At 47.2% G+C, this 22,683-nt stretch overlaps 1 protein-coding gene across 1 annotated transcript in view; it reads right to left on the reverse strand.

Annotated features, from left to right (window-relative positions):
• LOC138663059 (tRNA (32-2'-O)-methyltransferase regulator THADA-like) overlaps nucleotides 1–22,683 on the reverse strand; it is a 153,431-nt gene that overhangs the window by 31,183 nt on the left and 99,565 nt on the right. The window contains exons 18-25 of the mRNA XM_069749162.1: nucleotides 19,971–20,116; nucleotides 19,759–19,887; nucleotides 16,473–16,577; nucleotides 16,198–16,392; nucleotides 15,600–15,750; nucleotides 15,289–15,514; nucleotides 14,966–15,193; nucleotides 8,392–8,599 (exon numbers count right to left, since the gene is read on the reverse strand). Of these exons, the coding sequence (XP_069605263.1) occupies nucleotides 8,392–8,599; nucleotides 14,966–15,193; nucleotides 15,289–15,514; nucleotides 15,600–15,750; nucleotides 16,198–16,392; nucleotides 16,473–16,577; nucleotides 19,759–19,887; nucleotides 19,971–20,116 (1,388 nt within the window). The remainder of the gene's footprint in view (nucleotides 1–8,391; nucleotides 8,600–14,965; nucleotides 15,194–15,288; nucleotides 15,515–15,599; nucleotides 15,751–16,197; nucleotides 16,393–16,472; nucleotides 16,578–19,758; nucleotides 19,888–19,970; nucleotides 20,117–22,683) is intronic.

A 22,683-nucleotide genomic window follows, 5' to 3' on the forward strand; every position in this document is an offset into this window, starting at 1 on the left:
TGGAAAGATGGGGGCCGACACCGTTAATAATTATCGGGGATCTAAACAATATCTGTGATGAATATTGGGACAAAAATAAAAATACTCAGAATAGGTCGGAGGGACATATAACAACATTTGGCACCTATATACAGGAGATAGGTTTGATTGATCTTTGGAGGGTTAGACACGTTGGAGAGAGAGGGTACTCATGCTATTCACCGGCGCATGCCACGCTCTCTAGGATTGATATGGCTCTGGGTAACAGGATTTTGGACACATTGGTTGGGGAGGTGAGATATCTGCCAAGGGCCTTGTCGGACCATAGTCCAATTGAAGTAGAGGTTAGATTGGAGGGGGCTCACTCGCTAAGGGGGAGAGAATGGAAGATTCATCCTAATTGGTTACAGAGTATTGAGTTGGAAAGTATAGGACGGGAGGTAGAGGAATTCTTCCTCTTAAATGATGGAAGTACTGATGCTCTTACGATTTGGGATGCAATGAAGGCGTATCTGAGGGGACTACTGTTTAGGGACATTAGTAGGTGTAAGCGGAGGACGAGAGAGGCAGAAAAAGTGGCAGTTGAGGAGTTGAAGGAAGCAGAAGACGGGATGGCTACACTGGGAACCCCTGAGGCAGAGAGAAGGATGAAAAACGCACAAAATCATTTGGAAAAAATTCTGTTAGGCAAAGCAGAGAGGAAGCGGGATTTCCAAAGGGTATTGTTCTATCAGGAGGGAGAAACAGTGGGACATATGCTGTCGGTAGTGGCTGCTGCTCAGAGAGGTTCTTCATATATACACTCTTTGGACTCTGCTAGTGGAGGTAAAATAACGGAAACGCCTGAAATCTTGAGAGCTTTTGCGGACTTCTATGCAGATTTGTATTCCTCTCGGGTTGGTGAATCGGTCGAGGACACACTGACTTTCTTGGAAGGTCTGGATCTGCCGGGACTGAGTGAGACAGATAGGGAGAGCCTTGAGGCCCCTATCACTGAGGAGGAATTGAGTCGGGCATTGATGTCTATGGCTAATGGGAAGGCGCCTGGGGTCGATGGGCTACCCGCTGAGATCTATAAAGGGTTGGCAGAAGTGTTGATTCCTAGATTAAAAATGGTATTGGAGGAAGCTAGGTCCTGTGGGTGCTTGCCAGCCTCTATGAGAGAGGCCATAATAGTGGTCATTCCAAAAGAGGATAAGGACTTGGGGAAACCGGAGTCGTACCGCCCAATTTCTTTACTAACTATTGATGTCAAGCTTCTGGCCAAGGTGTTGGCTCTCCGCCTCTCTAGTGTTATTGCGAGTCTGGTGCATTCGGATCAGTCTGGCTTTATGCCGGATAGATCAACGGCGATCAATTTGCGGAGGCTATATGTAAATTTTCAGGTAGAGTCTGATAACTGTGGTCGAAGAGTGATTGTATCGCTAGATGCACATAAGGCGTTTGACAGTGTCGAATGGGGGTACCTCTGGCAGGTGCTGGAATGTATGGGGTTTGGTCCGCAGTTTGTGGCCTGGATACAGCTGTTGTACTCATTACCGTCCGCTAGAATTAGAGTAAACGGGGAGCTATCTCGACCTATAGGGCTGGCTAGGGGTACTAGGCAGGGATGCCCGCTTTCACCCCTCCTGTTCGCGTTGGCTGTAGAACCTCTTGCTGCTAAGATTCGGCAGTCGGATGGGGTCCCTGGGTTTAGGTATGGGAAAGTAGAGGAAAAAATAGCGTTATACGCGGATGATGTTTTGCTGTTCCTGGCGGATCCAGACGAGTCACTAAGAGGGGCCGTTGAAATTGTTGAGAGATTTGGTACTGTGTCGGGACTAACAATCAATTGGGATAAGACGGTTCTTTTTAGAGTGGACGACGTAAGAGAGAATGTGAGTGAGGATGTTGGGGATGAGAGGCTGAAGGTGGTCTCCCAATTTAAATACCTTGGAATATGGATTTCGGTGCCAGTTGCGGAGTTCCTGCAAAGAAATTTGACTCCTGTTATGGGGGTACTCAGGGCAAAGGTAGATGCCTGGAATAAGCTACATCTATCGGTCGTCGGTAGGGTAAATCTTATTAAAATGGTTCTGATGCCTAAAATTCTTTATGTTCTACATAACGCACCAATTTGGATCCCTCGGGGGAAGTTCAGGCAGATTAACGCCCTTTTTAGAAGTTTGATATGGGGAAGACAATATCCACGTATTAGCCTGGGGACGCTTCAGTGACCCAAGGAAGATGGTGGTTTGGCTTTGCCCAACCCGGAAATATACTTCCTTGCGGCCCAGAGCCAGCATTTGAAGGGCTGGGCGCGAGGGGCGTCATCCAGTGCAGTACAACAGCTAATGGAAGAGGTGACGGACCGACGACCGATGGCCAGGTGTTTGGAAGATGGCTTTTTGAGCGCTCTGGGGAAAGTATACCCAACCCTGTTCCTGATTCGTAAATTATGGAATAGACTAAGGCAGATTCGTGGGGTTACGGGGTTGACTAAATTCACACCGATATGGTCTAACCACAATTTAAAGGAATTTGAGGCCTTGGGAGGACTATTGGAATGGCAGAATAAGGGAATTTGCTTTGTTCACCAGATAATCCAGCGACAGGAACTGAAGTCCTTCTCCCAATTGCAGGAAGAATTTGGTTTGCGATCCACAGGGGAATATCAGTATGCGCAGATGAGACATGCCTTTAGAGCTCAGAATAAGAAGGCTGATATCAGGGTTCAAGATGATATAGTGTTGGAGTATGTGTGTGGTGACGGAACTACAAGGGGAGTTATTTCTACTCTGTACAAGGACCTTATGCACACGTTCCTGTTAGATTTCCCTATAAAGGCGAGAGCTAAGTGGGAGAGAGAAGTGGGACCGATGGAAAATGAAACCTGGGAGTCGGTGATGGAGTGGGTTCCGCGACTATCCTTGAGTGAACCATATAGGCTCTCGCAGCTATACATTCTGCATAGGGTATATAAATCTCCGGAAGTGCTATACAAAGCGGGATTGCGTGCCAATTCTGAGTGTCCGAGGTGTGCGAGTGAGAATGCAGGAATATATCACATGATGTGGACGTGTCCGAGACTGGCTGCCTTTTGGGTGGTGGTTTTGAGCCGAGTTGAAGCTGCGTATAAGTGCAGAGTTCTTAGAGACCCGATAGTATGCGTGCTGGGATATGTGGAAGAAATTGGAGTTGACAATACTTGGAAGATTGCAATCGCTAGGCTACTCTACATGGCCAGGAAAGTAATAGCACGAAATTGGATAAATGCAGAACCACCTGTGAGAAGGGAATTTCTCCAATATGTTCAACATGGTCTGAAATTGGAAAAGGGGGTGTACAAAAAAAGGGGGAAATTAGAAACGTTTAATAAAATATGGTCTCCTTGGCTTGATTTGGATTGAGGAGTATAGTCGTCGAGTTTCCTAGGACTTGGATGAGGATAAATTATACGAGGCAGAGAAGGCCTCAGTGGGGTGAAGATTGAGACTGAGCTGTCGTAGGGGGGAGGGGGGTAGTTGGGGTAATGTTGGGGTTTATTAAAATAAGAAAACGTGTATGTGATATAATGCAATGTAAATGGCATTCTGATGTTCTTCCTTATTTTGTTAATAAAAATCTATTTAAAATAAAAAAAGGATCCATCTGGCAAGGATACAAGGGTTTTGGAGGCCAGACGAGGTACAAGAGGATCAACTGCAGGGGATTCTGCCCACTGCTTACGAAGATCCGGTGAGAAAGAGTATCTTGCCTCCAGAGGCTTCTGACCTGAGAAGCGTTTGTCTGGCTGCTCCCTATGCCGCCGAACTATGTCCTGAAACTCGGAGTGATTGGCAAACACCATATGAGGATGTATAGTCTTTTTGAAGGACATCGCGTGATCCAGGAAAGTGACAGACTCCTTATCAACCTTCAAAGTCTGGCTGACAGCCTCTATGAAACCTGATAATCCGGCGAGTCGAGGGACCCATCAGACTTTTACTCAGAGTACTGGTCGCTGCGAACCCCTGGTGAGGGGGAGCTAGAAATGGAGCTCACGGATGCTGTGGCACAAGAGGGCCCGGAAGACGTGCTATGGGTCCGTTTTCTAGATGCCTGTGTATCTTTTGACTGAGAACTCTCTAAGACAGGTAGATGAATGCCCTGACCCGAGGAGGCGTTTTGGAGGGACTCAATCGCTTTAGCTAGTGAAGTAATGGACTGAAACAGTGACAAGCCCACTCAGGGGGACTAGGTACACTGCATTCGGTAGCGGCGGAGGGCTCCTGAGCGCATTCGGGATCAGAGGCCGGGCAGAGTGACGTACTCTGTCCCCGTGGCAACGAAGTCTGGCAGGTGGTAAATGAGGTGAAAAACACTATGTGTTTTGGTGGCCCTCTTACAAGTCTTAGAGTAGAGTGACATGGTGTACCCCAGTATGTTCTGACTCTGCTAAATGCCCCCAATAGAGAGAATGGTGGCTAATCACCAGTTAAATGCTGCAGAGAAGGGCCAATGGGTGTCGCAGCACAACTTTTACCCAGGTGCTGTGGCCCTGTGAGACTGGTCCTCCTGGTGCTAGAGATCTGGCTGGGTGATAGGATGTGCGCCAGGAATTGCAGGTGAGCCTGCAGCTGGGGGGATCCCGACCTACACGTGCTGAGAGGAGGCCGGTAAGAAAAATGGCCGCCGAGAGCAGGGAGGGCAGTTTCGCTCTGAGCGAGAAGCTCCAAGAGAGTGGTCAGAGCCGCCGGCGTGACGCGAGCGAGTGGGGACTAAATTTTCGGGGCTGGCCGGGACGCACCCGAGGGGAAAAAAGGCCCTGGGGAAACGTGTGCCCTCTTGCCGAGCCAGTTCCGGGCGCTTACCCATCCTGATCCGGAGGTCCTTTAAGAAGAAGCGTGGAGCTCGACTGCTCAGCCTGCAGGTCAGGTGCTGCAGCGTGGATGGAGCAGGAACCCTCCATCGATCATCCCTTTGTTAGTGGTGTGGAGTGGGACCGTCCGCCTCCTTCCATCACCGCTGTTCTATCAGTGGTGATGCAGTGGGGGCCGCCCAGACTCCATTAGTGCCTCTGTACATCCTAGGGGTTAACTCCCCCAGGATGGAACAGGGTTATTGGTCCGGCGTTAGTAAGCCTGGCTGCAGAAGGGGGTACATGGAGGCGACACTCCATGTTCCCGACTGTTGTTGGTGTGGGGAGATCGGTGCTCTGAAGGAACCATTCACCCCTAAAATAGAGCTGAGGCATGTGAACGGTGCAAGAGGGGGTACGTGAAGGCAACACTTCACATTCCCGCCTGTTGTTGGTTGGGGGAGATCGGAACCCTGAAGGGATATGTTGCCCCTGTAATCCTTTAGAAAAATATCAAAAGGTGAAAAATAGAATAAAAAAAAAATTGTGGTCTGAATATCAGACCCCTGTGCCTCCTACGAACATTACGTATGAACTGGTTCAGCTGGAGCCAGTGGTAGGTGTATACTGAGGAGGAGGAGTTAATTTTTTTATATTCACTTAGTGTCAGTCTTCTAGTGGCAGCAGCATACACCCATGGTCCTGTGTCATCCAATGAGGCAAAGGAGAAAAAGGAAACCGTCCTTCTCACTGATCTCCTAGTGTGCAACCCCCACTCCACAAACTCACTCACCCTCGCAGAAATCTCAAACATCTCAACTTACAATCACTCTCTGAGTCCCTTCTCCCTCTCACAGACATAGCTTCCCTTCATGACACAGATGCTGCTGCCACTTTTTATAACACCACAATAACAGCAACACTTGATTCGGCCGCCCCACTCATGCATAGTAAAACTCGTACAATTAACAGGCAGCCCTGGCTGACCAGCCTGACCAAAGAATTGAGACGGGCTTCCAGGATTGCTGAGTGGAGATGGAAGCGATCCCACTCTGCCGACCACTTCACTGCATACAAGCAGTCCCTCGCCAGCTTCAAGTCTGCGCTCACTGCCGCAAAACAAACTTCTCTTCTCTCATATCCTCCCTGTCCCACAACCCTAAACAGCTTTTCAACACTTTCAATTCTCTACTCCGTCCCCCAGCACCTCCTCCCTCCCCCCTCATTTCTGCTGATGACTTCGCCTCTTTCTTTAAACAGAAGATCGATACGATCAGAGACAGCTTTGGCCCACAGCGCCCACTACCCCTCTTAGCTCCTCAAACCTGCTCCTCAAAAACCAGCTTCTCCACCATGACAGAAGATCAGCTCTCCACCCTCCTGTCAAGATCACACCTCACCACCTGCACGCTTGACCCGCTCCCATCCCACCTCATCCCTAACCTTTCCACGGTCTTCATCCCAACCCTAACGCACCTCTTCAACCTCTCACTCACAACAGGTGTCTTTCCCTCATCCTTCAAACATGCCAAGATCACACCCATCCTCAAAAAGCCCTCCCTCGACCCATCCTCTGTGTCTAGCTATCGCCCAATATCTCTTCTCCCTTATGCCTCCAAATTGCTGGAGCAACACGTCCATCTTGAACTGTCCTCCCACTTCTCCTCCTGCTCCCTCTTTGATCGGTTACAATCAGGCTTCCGTTCCCATCACTCAACTGAAACTGCCCTAACTAAAGTCACCAATGACCTACTAACTGCCAGGAGCAAGCGACACTACTCTGTCCTCCTTCTCCTGGACCTGTCTTCTGCCTTTGACACTGTAGACCACTCCCTTTTGCTACAAATCCTCTCATCTCTTGGCATCACAGACTTGGCCCTTTCCTGGATCTCGTCATATCTGACAGACCGAACATTCAGTGTCTCCCTCCCCCACACCACCTCCTCACTTCGCCCCTTGTCAGTCGGTGTTCCTCAAGGCTCTGTTCTAGGACCCCTACTCTTCTCCATCTACACTTTCGGCCTGGGACAGCTCATAGAATCCCACGGTTTGCAGTACCATCTCTACGCTGATGACACGCAGATCTACCTCTCCGGACCTGACCTCTCCTCCTTGCTTACCAAAATCCCGCACTGTCTGTCTGCCATTTCAGCCTTCTTTTCTGCTCGCTTTCTACAACTGAACATGGACAAAACAGAATTCATCATCTTTCCCCCATCTCACTCTACCCCTCCACCAGACCTATCCATCAATGTCAATGGTTGCTCACTATCCCCAGTCCCACATGCCCGGTGCCTCGGGGTGATCCTCGACTCTGCCCTCTCTTTCAAGCCACATATCCAAGCCCTTGCCTCCTCCTGTCGTCTCAAACTCAAAAATATTTCCCGGATCCGTGCTTTCCTTGACCGCAACACTGCAAAAACGCTAGTGCATGCCCTTATCATCTCCCGCCTCGACTACTGCAACCTCCTACTCTCTGGACTCCCCTCTAGCACTCTGGCACCACTCCAATCCATCCTACACTCTGCTGCCCGACTAATCCACCTGTCCCCCCGCTATTCCCCAGCCTCTCCCCTGTGTCAAGCCCTTAACTGGCTTCCTATCGCCCAGAGACTCCAGTTTAAAACCCTCACACTGACATACAAAGCCATCCACAACCTGTCTCCTCCATACATCTGTGACATGGTCTCCCGGTACCTACCTACACGCAACCTCCAATCCTCCCAAGACCTCCTTCTCTACTCCCCTCTCATCTCTTCTTCCCATAACCGCATCCAAGACTTCTCCCGTGCTTCCCCCATACTCTGTAACTCTCTACCCCAACACATCAGACTCGCGCCTACCATAGAAACCTTCAAAAAGAACCTGAAGACTCATCTCTTCCGACAAGCCTACAGCGATCCTCAACCTACTGAACAGCCGCACAGCCAGCTCTTCCCTCTCCAAGTGTATCCTCACCCACCCCCTGCAGACTGTGAGCCCTCGCGGGCAGGGTCCTCACTCCTTATGTACTCGTGTGCCTTGTTATCTGCTCATGTTTAATGTATTTGTCTATATTTGCCCCGTATTCACATGTAAAGCGCCATGGAATAAATGGCGCTATAAAAATATATAATAATAATAATCTCTAAAGCTATTGTATAGAAATACAGCAGAGCTGCGTTATCTATCATTACTAACTTTTCTACATCTTAACTCACGACAGTCAGTGAAGGAGAGGGTGAGAGCTGACAGAAATTTGAGATGAGATCTGACAGGGTTTGTAATGAAAAAACCTCAGCTCTGCTGTATCTCTACACAGTAGCTGCAGAGATCAGAGAGGAGGGCGTGTTCTTTTTTTTTCCCTCTGCATAACATTGCCTGTTTATGATCGTTCAACCTCATGTAGAGGAAGAAGTACACGCCCCAAAAACAAATCTCTAGAAACACCTATTTCAACTATAACAAATTATAACAAACTTTGCAAGCTGCTATTTCTGTAGCAGAGAGGTAACATTAAAAACTATGTTGTACTCAGCTCTGCAGCTCAAACTGGTTAAATGTCGTCTTTTAAGTCATCATTTTATTGACAACTGCTCATTGGGTGATCTCACCTTTGACAGAAGATTTTCCTCTAAATTAATCTCCTGACAGACTGCCTCATGTACTTGACTTACGATGTCCCCTCCACCACTTGGTAGCAACAAGCAAAGAACTTCCAAAAAGGTACTTCTAACCAATGCACACTTTTGCACTGGTGATAGCAGCCAAAGAAATGTTAGAAGCTGTTTTGCCACCTCCAGCTTCACATCCTCCGAAATACTAAAATGAAAAAACATAAATATAATGAAAATAAATGCAATGTAGATGGAAAATAAAAACTAAAACTGATGTCCCACATACAATGATAATGAGTGCAGGTAAATACCATTTGTAGGGTTTCACGCTCTGCAGTAGGCAGATAAACACAAAATCCTTAGCCTTGTCCAAGCGCTAACTAAAACAAAATAGACCCTGGCTACTCATATACAACTGAGTTAGTCCCAGTTCGGTCAAACACAATGGCTATTGTCCATAGCAACCCGTAGTACCTTTAGTTTGGTGCACACAGCTTGCACAGTCTCCTCTCAGAGAGATTCTGGCTTACCTTTCTTCAGCCCCACTCTACTCAGCTTCCCCAGCTGACTGAACAATAACTGAACACATGGCCTGGCTCTAGACACAGCTAGTTAGGTGCACACAATCAGGACCTCCAGTGCTAGGCTTTAACCCTGTTCTACCTCACTTTTCTACATACCCTTCCCCTCTGCCCAAAGTCAGGGGCTGGGCACCGTCTACCAACACACAGAGCCTACGGGACTTTAAATTGACCCCAGCAGGAGCTCATGTTTGATGACACAAGGGTGACCCAATAACTCCAAGAATCTGCCTCTATTTTTGGGTACCAATTTCCGACCGTGCTGATTTGGGGAAAACAGCAAAGTTTCTGCTACTTTGACACTGCAATGTTGGTTCTGACTAGGTCACCCTGCAAGGAGTTTCTATCGGGTCCCTATCCTTTCAGGGGTTTTAGTAAGTTGCCATAATATATGTGGACGGGCTTCCTTTTTCCTGGTCGATATACTTTATAGTTGACCTCTCACACCTTTTCCACCACCTCCTAGGGCCCATTCCACTTGGTAAGAAACTTGCTCTCCCCTGTGGAAACTAAAATAAGTATCCGATCCCCAGGCTTACATTGTTTCACTTGAGCCAACCAATTATACCTCAGGATTTTGCATCTGGGGCCTTAAGGAGGTGCTTTTTTATCCGACCCTTCACTTTGTTCCCACAACACAACACATCATTATGAATGGCCAACTGCGGAAAATAATTATCAGCTATGGCACTTGGAGAACACCATTTAACAGAGTTATATTTTCCACATTACCTTTTAATGTTAAGTCTCTGAGCTGGGCAGTCCCAAAGTGCTCCTGGGACTCCTCCAGGACACGAAAATTGGATTCAGAGGATGCTTCTGCATCCTCCTTTCTAGTTAGCACATTGAAAAGGAAATTCACTGTTCATATTTGGTTAGCTTGTTACCATAGCCGACTCTTGACTGTACTGGGTGCTACAGCCTTAACCCATAAATCCCAGAACAAAGAAAAAATAACTCCACTCTGAACAGCTCCTCAAGGTGACTGAACAACAACTGAACAGAGTGCTAGCTATACATAGCTAGCCAGGTGCACGCAAACATGACTTTCAGTGTTAGGTTTCAACCCTCTCCAATCTGGATTTCCTACACATTGTTAACAATAGTTTGACATGATCTTGCAGAAACAAAACCACCTTTCAAGACAATAAATGCTGTGCAAAAGCAAAATAAACCACCTCAGCCACAAACTACTATTAGAATCCACTATTCTCCTCATTTTTGGCAGATTTGCATACATGCGGTCACATGCCGACTAGTTTTTCACCTGCTTTTCTCAATAGAATATTGAGAGAAGCAGCTGAAAAATTACTTAGCACAAAATAGTAAGAATGAAAAAAGACGATTTTTTGTTACTCACCGTAAAATCCTTTTCTCTAAGCCTTCACTAGGGGACACAGGAAACCATGGGTGTATGCTGCTGCCACTAGGTAGAAAAAAGGCTAACTCCTCCCCAGAAGGATAAACCCACCGACTGGCAGAGAACAAACCAGTTTGTGACAAAGCAGTGGGAAAGAAGGTAAAAAGAGATTACCCTAAGATGAAGCAACAATGGCACAAATAAGGGCGGATGCTGTGTCCCCAATTAAGGCTCTGAGAAAAGGATTTTAAGGTGAGTAACCAAAAATCTTCTTTTTTCTATAGCTTCATTGAGAGACACATGAAACCATGGATCCATGGGACATCCTAAAGCTGTCCCTAGGTGAGAAGAGACAGGCACTTAAAAATGTAAGGTTAGTCCACTGCTGCACGAGGGACTTTCCTGTCCAGCTTGGCGTTCGCAGAAGCATAGGGGAGAACCATGTAGCACTAGGAGAAGGTGTGGACCGAAGACCAGAAGAAGCCTAAGAGGCCCAGGGGCGAATAGCCCATGAAGCTCCCACTGTCATGGGGGGAGAGTGTAATCCTAAGTGGAATCAGTCTTTACTTCACTTGGTTCTCTGACAAGCTCCTGGTTGAAAAGAGGCCACTCCATAGGATGGGAAGAAAGAAGTATGAAGTACCTATAGAATAAAGGGAAGTAGCAACCTTAGAATGAAGGAGTGCAGATAAGGAGGGTAGTCGATCTGACACACTATGGATTGCGGACAGAGTGTCGGGTGGTAGTTAGCACAGATTGTGGAGCAACACGTGAATTTTTGTCATAGGAAAAAAGACCACTGTATAGCTGTGGTCATGGAGGTTAGTGAGTCTGACATACTACATAGGAAGGATTAAGTACCAGACAGTTGACGCATAGGTACACACTCCGTAGCAGCGGTCAGGGGTGGTAGACGACATGTGTAACATTAAATAGTGGTGAGGCAACAGCTTACTCCTGACCTACTATTGCCTGTAAGAGCACTGTCTGAATAGGACAGGGGTGTGGGGAACTGAAACTGGTTATGTTACATCACTAGTGGATTTGTGGACTTGTCCCTAGGGACAGGGTGAGCAGCTCCTGTGTATACCACAGACGGTTGCAAAGGGTGTGCGGCTCTTGTTTATACCATAAACAGGTGCACCATATGAGGGATCAGGACTCTAACTGACTGACGACCTAAGGCTGTGGGGGTACCTGTAGGATCCAGCTGCAGTAGAATCTGAGGGTCCCATCAGACAAAGAAGGCCACAGGGAAAAAGATCTCAGAATGTTACCTTATCTGGATACAATTACCTGAAAGTTCCCCCTCTGCAGCGACTCTCCATGAGACTGTTCGTGAATGGAGGAAACACCCGAGGGGAGAGTTCTTCTCCAAGAAGACAGAGGGCTCTGTGGGAGGAGCTCAGAGTCTGCTGGCAAATGTCATCCGGTTGTCCGTCATGTCCTGTAACTTAGAGAGTCTAGTTTGAATCTAGATTGAAGTGACAGGGGAAGGTTCCGACCTCAGGGCTGCCTCTGGGAAAAAGGGGATCCAGACGTGGAGTTGGAGTGTGCCTGCTTCCTGGACCTATGTATGGTCTGTCCTGGCTGAATGCTTCTGATTCATGTAGGAAAATTATCAGAACCACAGAGGCGGGTGGCATATTAGGTAGTAGCGTGGGGGCCTCTACCAATGACTGAGAAGCATTGGTTTGGGCTGTACTGAAGAAAATTGTTAGGATGAATAGGGTCCTGCCTGTTAGAGCAGCGAGTTGACAATGTGGAGTAGCGAGTCGACAATGTGGACGGCACCACATTGTTCTCTCTGTCCCTTAGGAGGGAAATCAGGGTGAAAAATTACACCCTGAAACCCGAAGTAACAAGCTGTATTGTATCTGAAAGAAAGAAATCATTAGTAAAAAACAACAGGATGGTAGAGATGGGTCTGAACGCAGACCCATGTCTGCATCCTTGGACCCTAAGCAAAAACTAGTTAGTTCTCTCCCAGTCAGTGGGTGTAGTATGCTGTTAAGGAGTTGGCCTTTTTTCTGCCAAGTGTCAGCCTTCTAGTGGCAGCAGCATACACCCATGGTTTCCTGTCCCCCCCCCAATGAAGCGATAGAGAAACCATACTTATTGTCACATAACAAACACGCGAATCATCTATCAGAGACGAATCTTCACAGTGAGTACACTACACACATTATTTGGCAAACATTTCACCTATTTACCATAGGTGAGATCAGCGTCGGACTGGAGCACCTTGGGCCCACCAGAGAAAGTCATTCTTGGGGCCCCTCTATGTAGCTACATAGAAATAAATACAAGTGTGTGTGGTAAAAGACGCTAATATCAGGGTATAATATAAGGTAGTACACGTCTTAATTATGTAGCAGGGGTTGGGGTAATGTAGCCTCCCACAGAATATAATGCAGCCCCCCATAGAATATAATGAAGCTCCCTCATAGAATATAATGTAGCCTCCCTCATGGAATATAATGGAGCCCCCCTCATAGGGTATAATACAGCACCCCACAAAATATAACGCAACACCCTCATAAGGTATAATGCAGCCCCCCCCCCATAGAATATAATGTAGCTCCCTCATATGGCATAATGCAGCCCCTCCACAGAATATAATGTTGCCCCTCAGAGTATAATGCAACCCCATCAAAAGGCAGCCCCCCCATAGAATACACTGTAGCTCCCTCATAGGGCATAATGAGCTCCCCTCATATAGTATGATGTAGCCACCTGAGAGTAAAATGCAACCCCCCACATATAATATAATGCAGCCCCTCCACAGAATATAATGCAACCCCCTCATAAGGCAGCCCCCCCATAGAATATGCTGTAGCCCCCTCATAGGGCATAATGCAGCTCCCCTCATATAGTATGATGTAGCCACCTGAAAAAATAATGCAGCCCCCCAACATATAATATAATGTAGCCCCCTCAGAGTATAATGCCAACCCCTCATAAGGCAGCCCCCCATAGAATATACTGTAGCCCCTCATAGGGCATAATGCAGCTCCCCTTATATAGTATGATGTAGCCCCCTCAGAGAATAATGGAGCCCCCACAGAATTATAATGTAGCCCCCTCATAGGGTATAATGCAGCCCCCCTGAAAGAGTATAATGCAGCCGCCTCCACCATCACCATTATTCTCCCCCTCCACCATTTTACTCATTACCACCTCCATCATTGCCCCTTCCCCCACCACCATTGTCCTTTCCACCAATACATCTTTGTCCTTTATACCACAACCATCATTGCTTTCTTCCCCACCACCATCATTGCTTCTCCCACCACCACTATCATCATCACTGCCTCCCCCACCACCACCATAATCATTGCCTCCCCCACCACCATTGCTTCCTCACCATCATCATTGCCTCCCCCACCAGCATCATCGCCTCCAGCATCATCATCATCATTGCTTCCCCCACCACCATCATTGCCACCACCATCATTACCCCCATCACCATCGCCTCCAGCACCATCATCATCATTGCTTCCCCCACGACCATCATCATCATTGCCTCCAGAACCATCATCATCATTACTTCCCCCACCACCATCATCATCATTGCTCCCACCATCATCATTGCCCCCACCACCATCATCATTGCCCCCACCATCATCATTGCTTCCCCTACCACCATCATCATTGCCTCCAGCACCATCATCATTGCTTTCCTCGCCACCATCATCATTGCCCCCACCATCATCATCATTACCCCCAACACCATCATCATCATTGCTTCCCCCACCACCATCATCATTGCCTCCCCCCACACACAGCTGCACACACAGAGGCAGGGACACACACGCAGGCAGAGACGCACACACAGACACACACAGCCGCACACACAACTGCACACACGCAGGCAGAGACGCGCACACACACACACAGCACCCACTCACCTCTCCGCACGTTCCCAGCAGCCGCAGCACATCCCGCCAACTTTCTGTCTGACACAGCCGCGCTGAATGATGATGTCATCCAGCCGCGCTGAGTCAGACAGGAAGTGCCGGGTAGGTGGGCAGGAAGGAGGACGGCGTGGATCCCTGCACCTCCGCTCTGGTCCCAAGCTGCAGGGTTCGCAATCAAGGATCGCCACTTTAGGGGCCCATCTCCAGGGCTCCACATTCAGCAGCGGCGGGCAGTGTTAACCTCAGCCTGCGGCTAACGCTGCCTGCCATTAAAGTGAAATGGTATTCACGCCTCTCCACGCCCATGGGGGTGTGGGGAAGCGTGAATATTCATTTCTTGTTAGTAGCGGGGACAGGCTTCTGTCCAGCTGCTGCTCTCTGGCACCAGGAGGGCCCCCCTTGATTCAGGGGCCCCATAACAGCTGGGTGTGCCGCTATTAGCGACACTCCACTGGTTGGGGGGGGCCTGGAGCAGTGGGGGCCCTAGGCAGCCAATATGCCAGCAGGTGTCAGTGCCTGGGCCCACCGGAGAATCCTCCGGTGGGCCAGTCCAACCCTGGGTGAGATAAATACATGTGCCATATATAATTACTTTAGGAAAAAGCTATGAAAAATAAAAAAAAATATACAGCTTGTGTTTACAATCCTGTTAAGAGTCTTGACTCTAGGCAGACACCAACATTGGTCCCATGCAATCACTGCATTCTCACCAGTTCTCCTTCACAGCTAATGACAGCAAAGCATAAATCTGCTGCAGTCGTCCATGCAAGGTATTGTGACACACTCCATCCTTGGTATGAGGAAGGCCAATTATAAGTTCAACTATTAGTGCATGATAATCCATCACTTGGACAATAGGCACAAGAGCACGTGCAGCCATGACACGCACTGCATAAATGGGATTCTCTCTCAGGTCCAACAGAGGCTCCATAAAACATCTGTAGAAACAACATAATATAAAGACATTGTTTTATTATATAATTGTGCAAACGTACCAATGCTCAGTAATAAATGCCTCCCTAAAGTTCATCACCTGGCTTCACTGTCTCCCCCGGGCTGTAGCTTGGAAAGCAGTGTAAGGATAGGATGCAAACTGGGATGCAGCATTTCTTTTGCTCGTGAAGCCCTTTGCAGTTCTTCCAGCAATACTTCACTCAGTCCTTGGTATCTCCGCAGAAGAGCCCCAACATGTAGTGTGCTCTGCACAGAGCAATCTGCATCACTGCGAGACAATCCCAGCATGCCAACAGTGAGGGCAGCTTTGTAAAATGTAAAAAAAGAGGATTCCTTCATTGCATCAAGAATGAGATTAACGTCATACGTTTTTAGTGAGACAACACTTACTGAACAGCTGTAGAGCTGCATTGCGCATAGCCCAGCAGGGAGAGCACAGACTACTGACTGCCAGGGACATCATGGGAACTGCATGGTAAAGTAGTGTAGAGCGAATGCTTGCAGATCGGAGCATAGTCTGAAGAGCATGAACAGCAGATACCTAGAAACCAAAATATACAGAATTTCATGGATATCATCTACTATCACAAAAAATTAAAACTTTACAAACCTAAAAATGCTTAAAGGGGTTGTCCACTACTTGGACAACCTCATCTCAATCATCATGTTTGCCCTCAGTTAAATATGATGTCTCGTGATCACTGCACATAATCAGTGCTGGATTCACTTTCCTCGCCTTCGTATGAATCGGACATCAAGAGAAAGTGAGCGGCCAGCCACAGCTCTGACTTACTCTTGATGTCTGATTCATATTAAGGTGGGAAGCGAGAATCCAGCACTGATTGGGCGCAGGGATCGGAAGACCTAACAATTAGATGCGATCCTCGGAAGAATGAGTGCCAACACCGGTGGAACGGCAAACATGCTGATTGAGATAAGGCTGTCCGAGTAATGGACAACCACTTTAAGTTTAATCCAAGCTTGGTACCTGAGGAAGGTCAAGTGTGTGGTCCCAGTTAGATGGCAGGGGCTCTTCAGCTAATTTGAGTAAGGACAGTACACAGGTTTCAAGAAGTGGGTGTTGAGGGCCCTCTGCAGATAAGATGCCCTGCAAGAGAACTGGAAAGCCTGCAGCTCTGCGAGTAACAGAAAGAGAGTGTTGAGACTTTGTCAGCGACAAGACCTGCAAAACAAAACATTGTATGAGGCACTGCAGCAAAGACAGGAACGCTCGATTTATAGTTTACACTATGTATATCACACCTGCGCCATCATTTTTCTTGGCAGATCTCTCAAGTTTTGATCTTTATGGTGAAGTAGTGCAGAGCAAAGCCTGGTAAATCCTGTGCTGCATCCATCTACAGCTCCCTGCAAAATAAACAAGTGACATACAACTGTGAAAAACAAATAAAGGGATGCATTTGTAAGATGCACTCCCACGAAAATTTTTATCTTAATACATTGCAATCATATTATACAGCACTGTGCACTTACAATTTCTCATTTGCCTTTCTACCCAATGCTTCTGTTTTCTCTGCTCTATGTGGAAACAAGAAGTCTCTTGTCCCTGCATTTGTCATCCCCTCTTCAACTCCAGACTCAGCTTCTCCCCCTTCCCATGCCTGGGACTTTTGCAGGGACTCATACAGGGAAAATGTACTTCCTGTTCCTATATAGAGCTTAGGATTCAGTAAGAAACCAGAAGAATTTACTGGGTAGAAAGGCAAAATGAGCAATTGTAAGTACACAGTGTTATATAATACTAGCTATTGAACCCGTTCTACGCCCAGATGGCTAGCATCTATATTGGTATATGGTCTCCATCCTGGTATGTGCTGCTCATCCTGCGTCCCCATCCTGTCATGAGCTGCTCCATCCTGCGTCCCCATCCTGACATGTGCTGCACCCATCCTGCACCCCCATTCTGACATGTGCTGCTCCCATCCTGCACCCCCATTCTGACATGTGCTGCTCCCATCCTGCACCCCCATTCTGACATGTGCTGCTCTATCCTGCGCCCCCATCCTGTCATGTGCTGCACCCATCCTGCGCCCCCATCCTGCCATGTGTGGAACCCATCTTGCGCCCTCATTTTGTCATGTGTTGCACCCATTCTGCGCCCCCATTCTGTCATGTGCTGCTTCCATCCTGCGCCCCCATTGTGACATGTGCTGGTCCCATCCTGCGCCCCCATTCTGACATGTTCTGCACCCATCCTGCTCCTCCATTCTGACATGTTCTGCACCCATCTTGCGCCCCCATTCTGTCATGTGTTGCACCCATCCTGCGCCCCCATTCTGTCATGTGCTGCTCCCATCCTGCGCCCCCATTGTGACATGTGCTGGTCCCATCCTGCGCCCCCATTCTGACATGTTCTGCACCCATCCTGCTCCTCCATTCTGACATGTTCTGCACCCATCTTGCGCCCCCATTCTGTCATGTGTTGCACCCATCCTGCGCCCCCATTCTGTCATGTGCTGCTCCCATCCTGTGCCCCCATTGTGACATGTGCTGCACCCATCCTGCGCCTCCATTCTGACATGTTCTGCACCCATCCTGCACCTCCATTCTGTCATTTGCTGCTCCCATCCTGTCATGTGCTGCTCCCATCCTGTGCCCCCGTTCTGTCATGTGCTGCTCCCATCCTGTGCCCCTGTTCTGTCATGTGCTGCTCCCATCCTGCGCCCGTTCTGTCATGTGCTGCTGCCATCCTGCGCCCCCGTTCTGTCATGTGCTGCTTCCATCCTGCGCCCGTTCTGTCATGTGCTGCTGCTATCCTGCGCCCCCGTTCTGTCATGTGCTGCTCCCATCCTGCGCCCGTTTTGTCATGTGCTGCTGCCATAGTGTGCCCGTTCTGTCATGTGCTGCTGCCATCCTGCGCCCGTTCTGTCATGTGCTGCTGCCATCCTGCGCCCGTTCTGTCATGTGCTGCTCCCATCCTGCGCCCCTGTTCTGTCATGTGCTGCTCCCATCCTGCGCCCCCGTTCTGTCATGTGCTGCTCCCATCCTGCGCCCCGGTTCTGTCATGTGCTGCTCCCAACCTGCGCCCCTGTTCTGTCATGTGCTGCTCCCATCCTGCGCCCCCGTTCTGTCATGTGCTGCTGCCATCCTGCGCCCGTTCTGTCATGTGCTGCTGCCATCCTGCGCCCGTTCTGTCATGTGCTGCTGCCATCCTGCGCCCGTTCTGTCATGTGCTGCTGCCATCCTGCGCCACCATTGTATTATATGCCCCCCATAAGATGCTCCATTATATATGCCCCGTATGCTGCTGCCATATATATATATATATATAAAAAAAAAAACATACTCACCTATCGTCGCTGGGCGCCGAATGCTGGGTGCCTGAGCAGGCGGGGACACCGGCGCGCTGTGGGGGTCAGGTGCCGGAGTCACCGCTAGCTCAGGCCCCCAGCACTTGCTATACTCACCTGTCTGTCCCGTTCCAGCGCTGCGTGCCGCCATCTCCCGGGTCCTCTGCTGTGACTGTTCAGTCAGAGGGCGGCGCCGGCGCGAATTAAGCGCATCCTCGCGCCCTCTGAACTGGGAACGTCACAGCAGAGGACCCGGGAGACGGAGATGCACGCAGCGCTGGAACGGGGGACAGATGAATATACTTACCCTCCTGGCGGTCCCTGACTCTCCGGTGGAGATCGCGGTGTGCGTTCAGTGTTTACGCATACCGCGATCTCCCGGGAGCGTCACTCTGTGAGGCCCAGACTGCGCCGGCGCTTGCACAGTCTATAAAGGCTTCGGACAGAGTGACGCTCCCAGCGTTATATTATAGATGATGACTACAATATTTTAAGATGATAAAAACTTTGATGGCAGTGCTTCTTTAAGACCTTGTAAATTAGTTCACTAATGAAGGGAACAAAACTATCTTGCTAGTGCAATCCATTAAAGGTAGCTATCATATAAGTCAATATGAGATCCTATAACAAAACTTGCAACATGACAAACCAGGGATCTTAGCCAACACAGCAGAGTTTGGCTGGATGAATGTGCCGTCCCACCGCATACAGTGTATACCAATGCTGATGCTAATATTTGGTTAGGAGTACGGTAAGTGGGGAGGCCCACTAAAACTCTTCATTGTGATCTGTCAAGGAGTGGGAGAGTCTGAAAAGTGTTCCTTGTGGAAGCAGGGCTGGTCTCTGCTTGTTCGTTCTCTCCTTAGAATGTGCACTGACAGCACGCTATCTTGTTGGTTCGTCACTTCTCATCAGAACCGGCAAAGGAGCGCACTGTCACTGTGAATTCTGCACAGCCTCTGCCTCCTGATGATGTCTCATTTTAGTATCCCAGCATGCACTGAGATTCTCAAACAAACAATCATCAAACAGGAAGTAGTAAAAAAATAAAAATAAAGCAGTTAGAGTAGTGAGGAAACAATAGGGACTTTTTAAAGTACCGTACATTAGAAAATAAGATTAGATTAGATTATGACATTAAATAGACAGATATTTAGGATTAAAATACATTTTAGTCTCAGAGCACCCCGTTAAGTCCTGGATAAGTCTGTCTATAAAAACTAAGCTTTGAGACTTACCCAGTGACGACATCTCATGAATATATCATGATATGCGGCCATTGAAGCCTCTACTGCAGCATCAGAAATGATGGGAGTAGGAGTGGCAATCAACTTTTCTATGAGAGGCCCAAGAAACATTCCAATTTCCTGGCAAGGAAAAATAAGAAAATTACCATAATTAAGAAAATGACTTTGTCAAGCAAACGTATTGTAGATTATTGGAGGCTCACCTTTAAGGAGACCCAGCAACAAGTCATGATGAGGCTGTGTTCTTCTGAAATAAGAAGGTCTTCCTGTGCTTCCTGTAGGCCTCTATCATGTGCAATTAGGACACGGACAGCCTTGCCCATATCTTGAAAAGATGGTGCAGCTACTTCTGTGTAAGGTAAGCACCTTTCTTAATGCCATGAACAAAACGGGCACATACATGGTTCACGCTGCTGAAGATCTTATACAAGCAATAGCTAATCAATTTGGTGCAACCCCCCCCCCCAAAAAAAAAAACTAATTTACCACTGAAAATAATAAAATATTGTATATACATGGACAGCACCATGGCTCAGTAGAATATGATGGCGCTATTTAAGCAAAGCATGTTAAATAAAGGATAATAATATATATATCAATCACAGTTGTAAACAATCAGAAGATAAAAAGAGAACCTGTCACCTTGGAAAACAATATTTACCTGTAGACGTAGAGCTGATCTACAAGTAAATAGTGTTACAAAAGCAGCACCAAAGAAATGAGCTGGAAGCTATGTTGAAATAAGTGCAATGTGTAGGTGCACATTCACACTGTGGCCATTAACAAACATAACCTAGAATAAAAGCAAAATGAATAAATAACCCGCAGTAAGTAAATAAGTAAATTGTAATAGTAAATGTAAATAACATAGGGTACTTAGTTATCAAAAAAGCGCGTAAGCCATCTCACCTGGGCATGCTCTGCCTGCATCTGGCACATAGAGGTTTTACGTTAGAGATAGGACCATCCTGATTAGACACACCTTGTTGTGGTGGGATGGCTTATATGCTTTTTAGATCAAAACAGTGCCAATTAAGTACCATATGTCATTTGCATAAACTATTATTATTTACTTAATGTAGGGTATTAAATAATTTTGCTTTTATTCTATATATTGTTACAATGCTGCCTGACTGCGTTACTGAAAGCACCGCTACAAGGTGAAAATGAACTTATTTTACTTCAGTCATAAGGGTATACACAAAGAGGTTTCTGTCACCGCTCATTATACTGAGTGGCATCTCTAACCCCTTAAGGACCGCCGATACGCATTAATACGGTGGTCGTTAAGGGGCCTTATTTCCTCATTGCCGTTTTAAAAAAGGGAATAATGAAATAGCACATGTACATGACAGCTGACACCCTGCAGTATCGGCGCCTTGCCAGCTTTGTGACTGATCGGGGCCGATTAACCACTTAAATACAGCTGTCAATCCCAACAACAGTATTTAAGTTGTTGCAAGGTAACCATCGGACCCACGCCATGTCGTGGGTCCCGATGGTTACCATGGTACCGAGGTCATGTGTTGACCTCAGGATATGGTGGCCTGTGAGATACAGCAATAAACTGAGTCTCACGGGCACAGTCAGTGAGTTACTGACTGCTCTCATGCACTGCTGCACATGCGTATAGCAGTGTATGAGACCAGTGATCAAAATAAAAATTACACGTGTCTCACACTGCGACAAGTAATAAAAGTAAAATAAAACTTCTAAAAAAAACTATAAAAAAAAGTGCACATAAATCACTAAAATAAATTTTGCCACTCATAACTCAGCATTTGTGATAAAAGAAAAATAAACAAAAAAGTATACACATAATTGGTATGGCTGTGTTCAGAATGACCCACTGTATAAAACTGGAACACTATTTATTCTGTTTGGCGCACGCCGTAGAAAAAAAACACACTAAAAATGTTGCCTTTTCATCATACCAACTCACAAGAAAGTGAATAAAAAGCAGTCAAAAAGTCATATGTTAAACAAAAAAAAAAAAAAAAGTATAAATGAAAATGCCAAACTGTCCCGCAAAAAACAGGCCCTAATATGGCTCATTCAGCAAAAATAAAAAAGATACAGTTCTCAGAATATGACAATGCAAAAAAACAAATTTCTTTTTGTAAAATATTGTTTTTAGTCTGCAAGCATAAAAAAAAACAATATACCGTAAATCTAGTATCGCTGTAACCGTACCGACCCGACGATCAAATCGGTCTTATAACTTTTACCACACAATGAACAGCACAAAAAAAATACGGTAATCAACAATTGCATTTCTGGGTTTTGTCATACTAGGTCTGAAAAATCTGAATAAAAAGCGATCAAAAAATATTTTGTACCCTTGAAATGGTACCAAAAAAATCTGTAACTCGTCCGACTATCAACCACATTTGGATCCTTCAGATGGAACCTGAAAACCCATCTCTTCAGGAAAGCCTACAGCCTGCACTGACCCCGCTGCCTCCTCATCACTATCGAAGCTACCGCCTCACCAACACCGGACCTCCTGCAACCCTCCACCTATTGTCTCCATCCCCACCATCCTGTAGAATGTAAGCCCGCAAGGGCAGGGTCCTCGCCCCTCTGTATCAGTCCGTCATTGTTAGTTTGTTTACTGACAGTGATATCTGTAATTTGTATGTAACCCCTTCTCATGTACAGCACCATGGAAACAGTGGTGCTATATAAATAATAATAAAAATCTGTGGGCTTTCTGTGATTTTCACGAGCCTGTAGATTTGTATTGCTAATTTTTATCAGCGACGTGGTGACATGCTTCTGTGATTACTTTTTTGTGGACATGTGGTCTGCAAAAAAGCATGGACATGTGAGCAGCCCCATAGATTACATTGTTACATGTTCTATCTGTGAAAATCATGGATGGAACTCATGCATGAAAAATAGACATCTCAATGT

This window comes from Ranitomeya imitator, chromosome 1, assembly GCF_032444005.1.
Source record: "Ranitomeya imitator isolate aRanImi1 chromosome 1, aRanImi1.pri, whole genome shotgun sequence".
Lineage (NCBI taxonomy): Eukaryota > Metazoa > Chordata > Amphibia > Anura > Dendrobatidae > Ranitomeya > Ranitomeya imitator.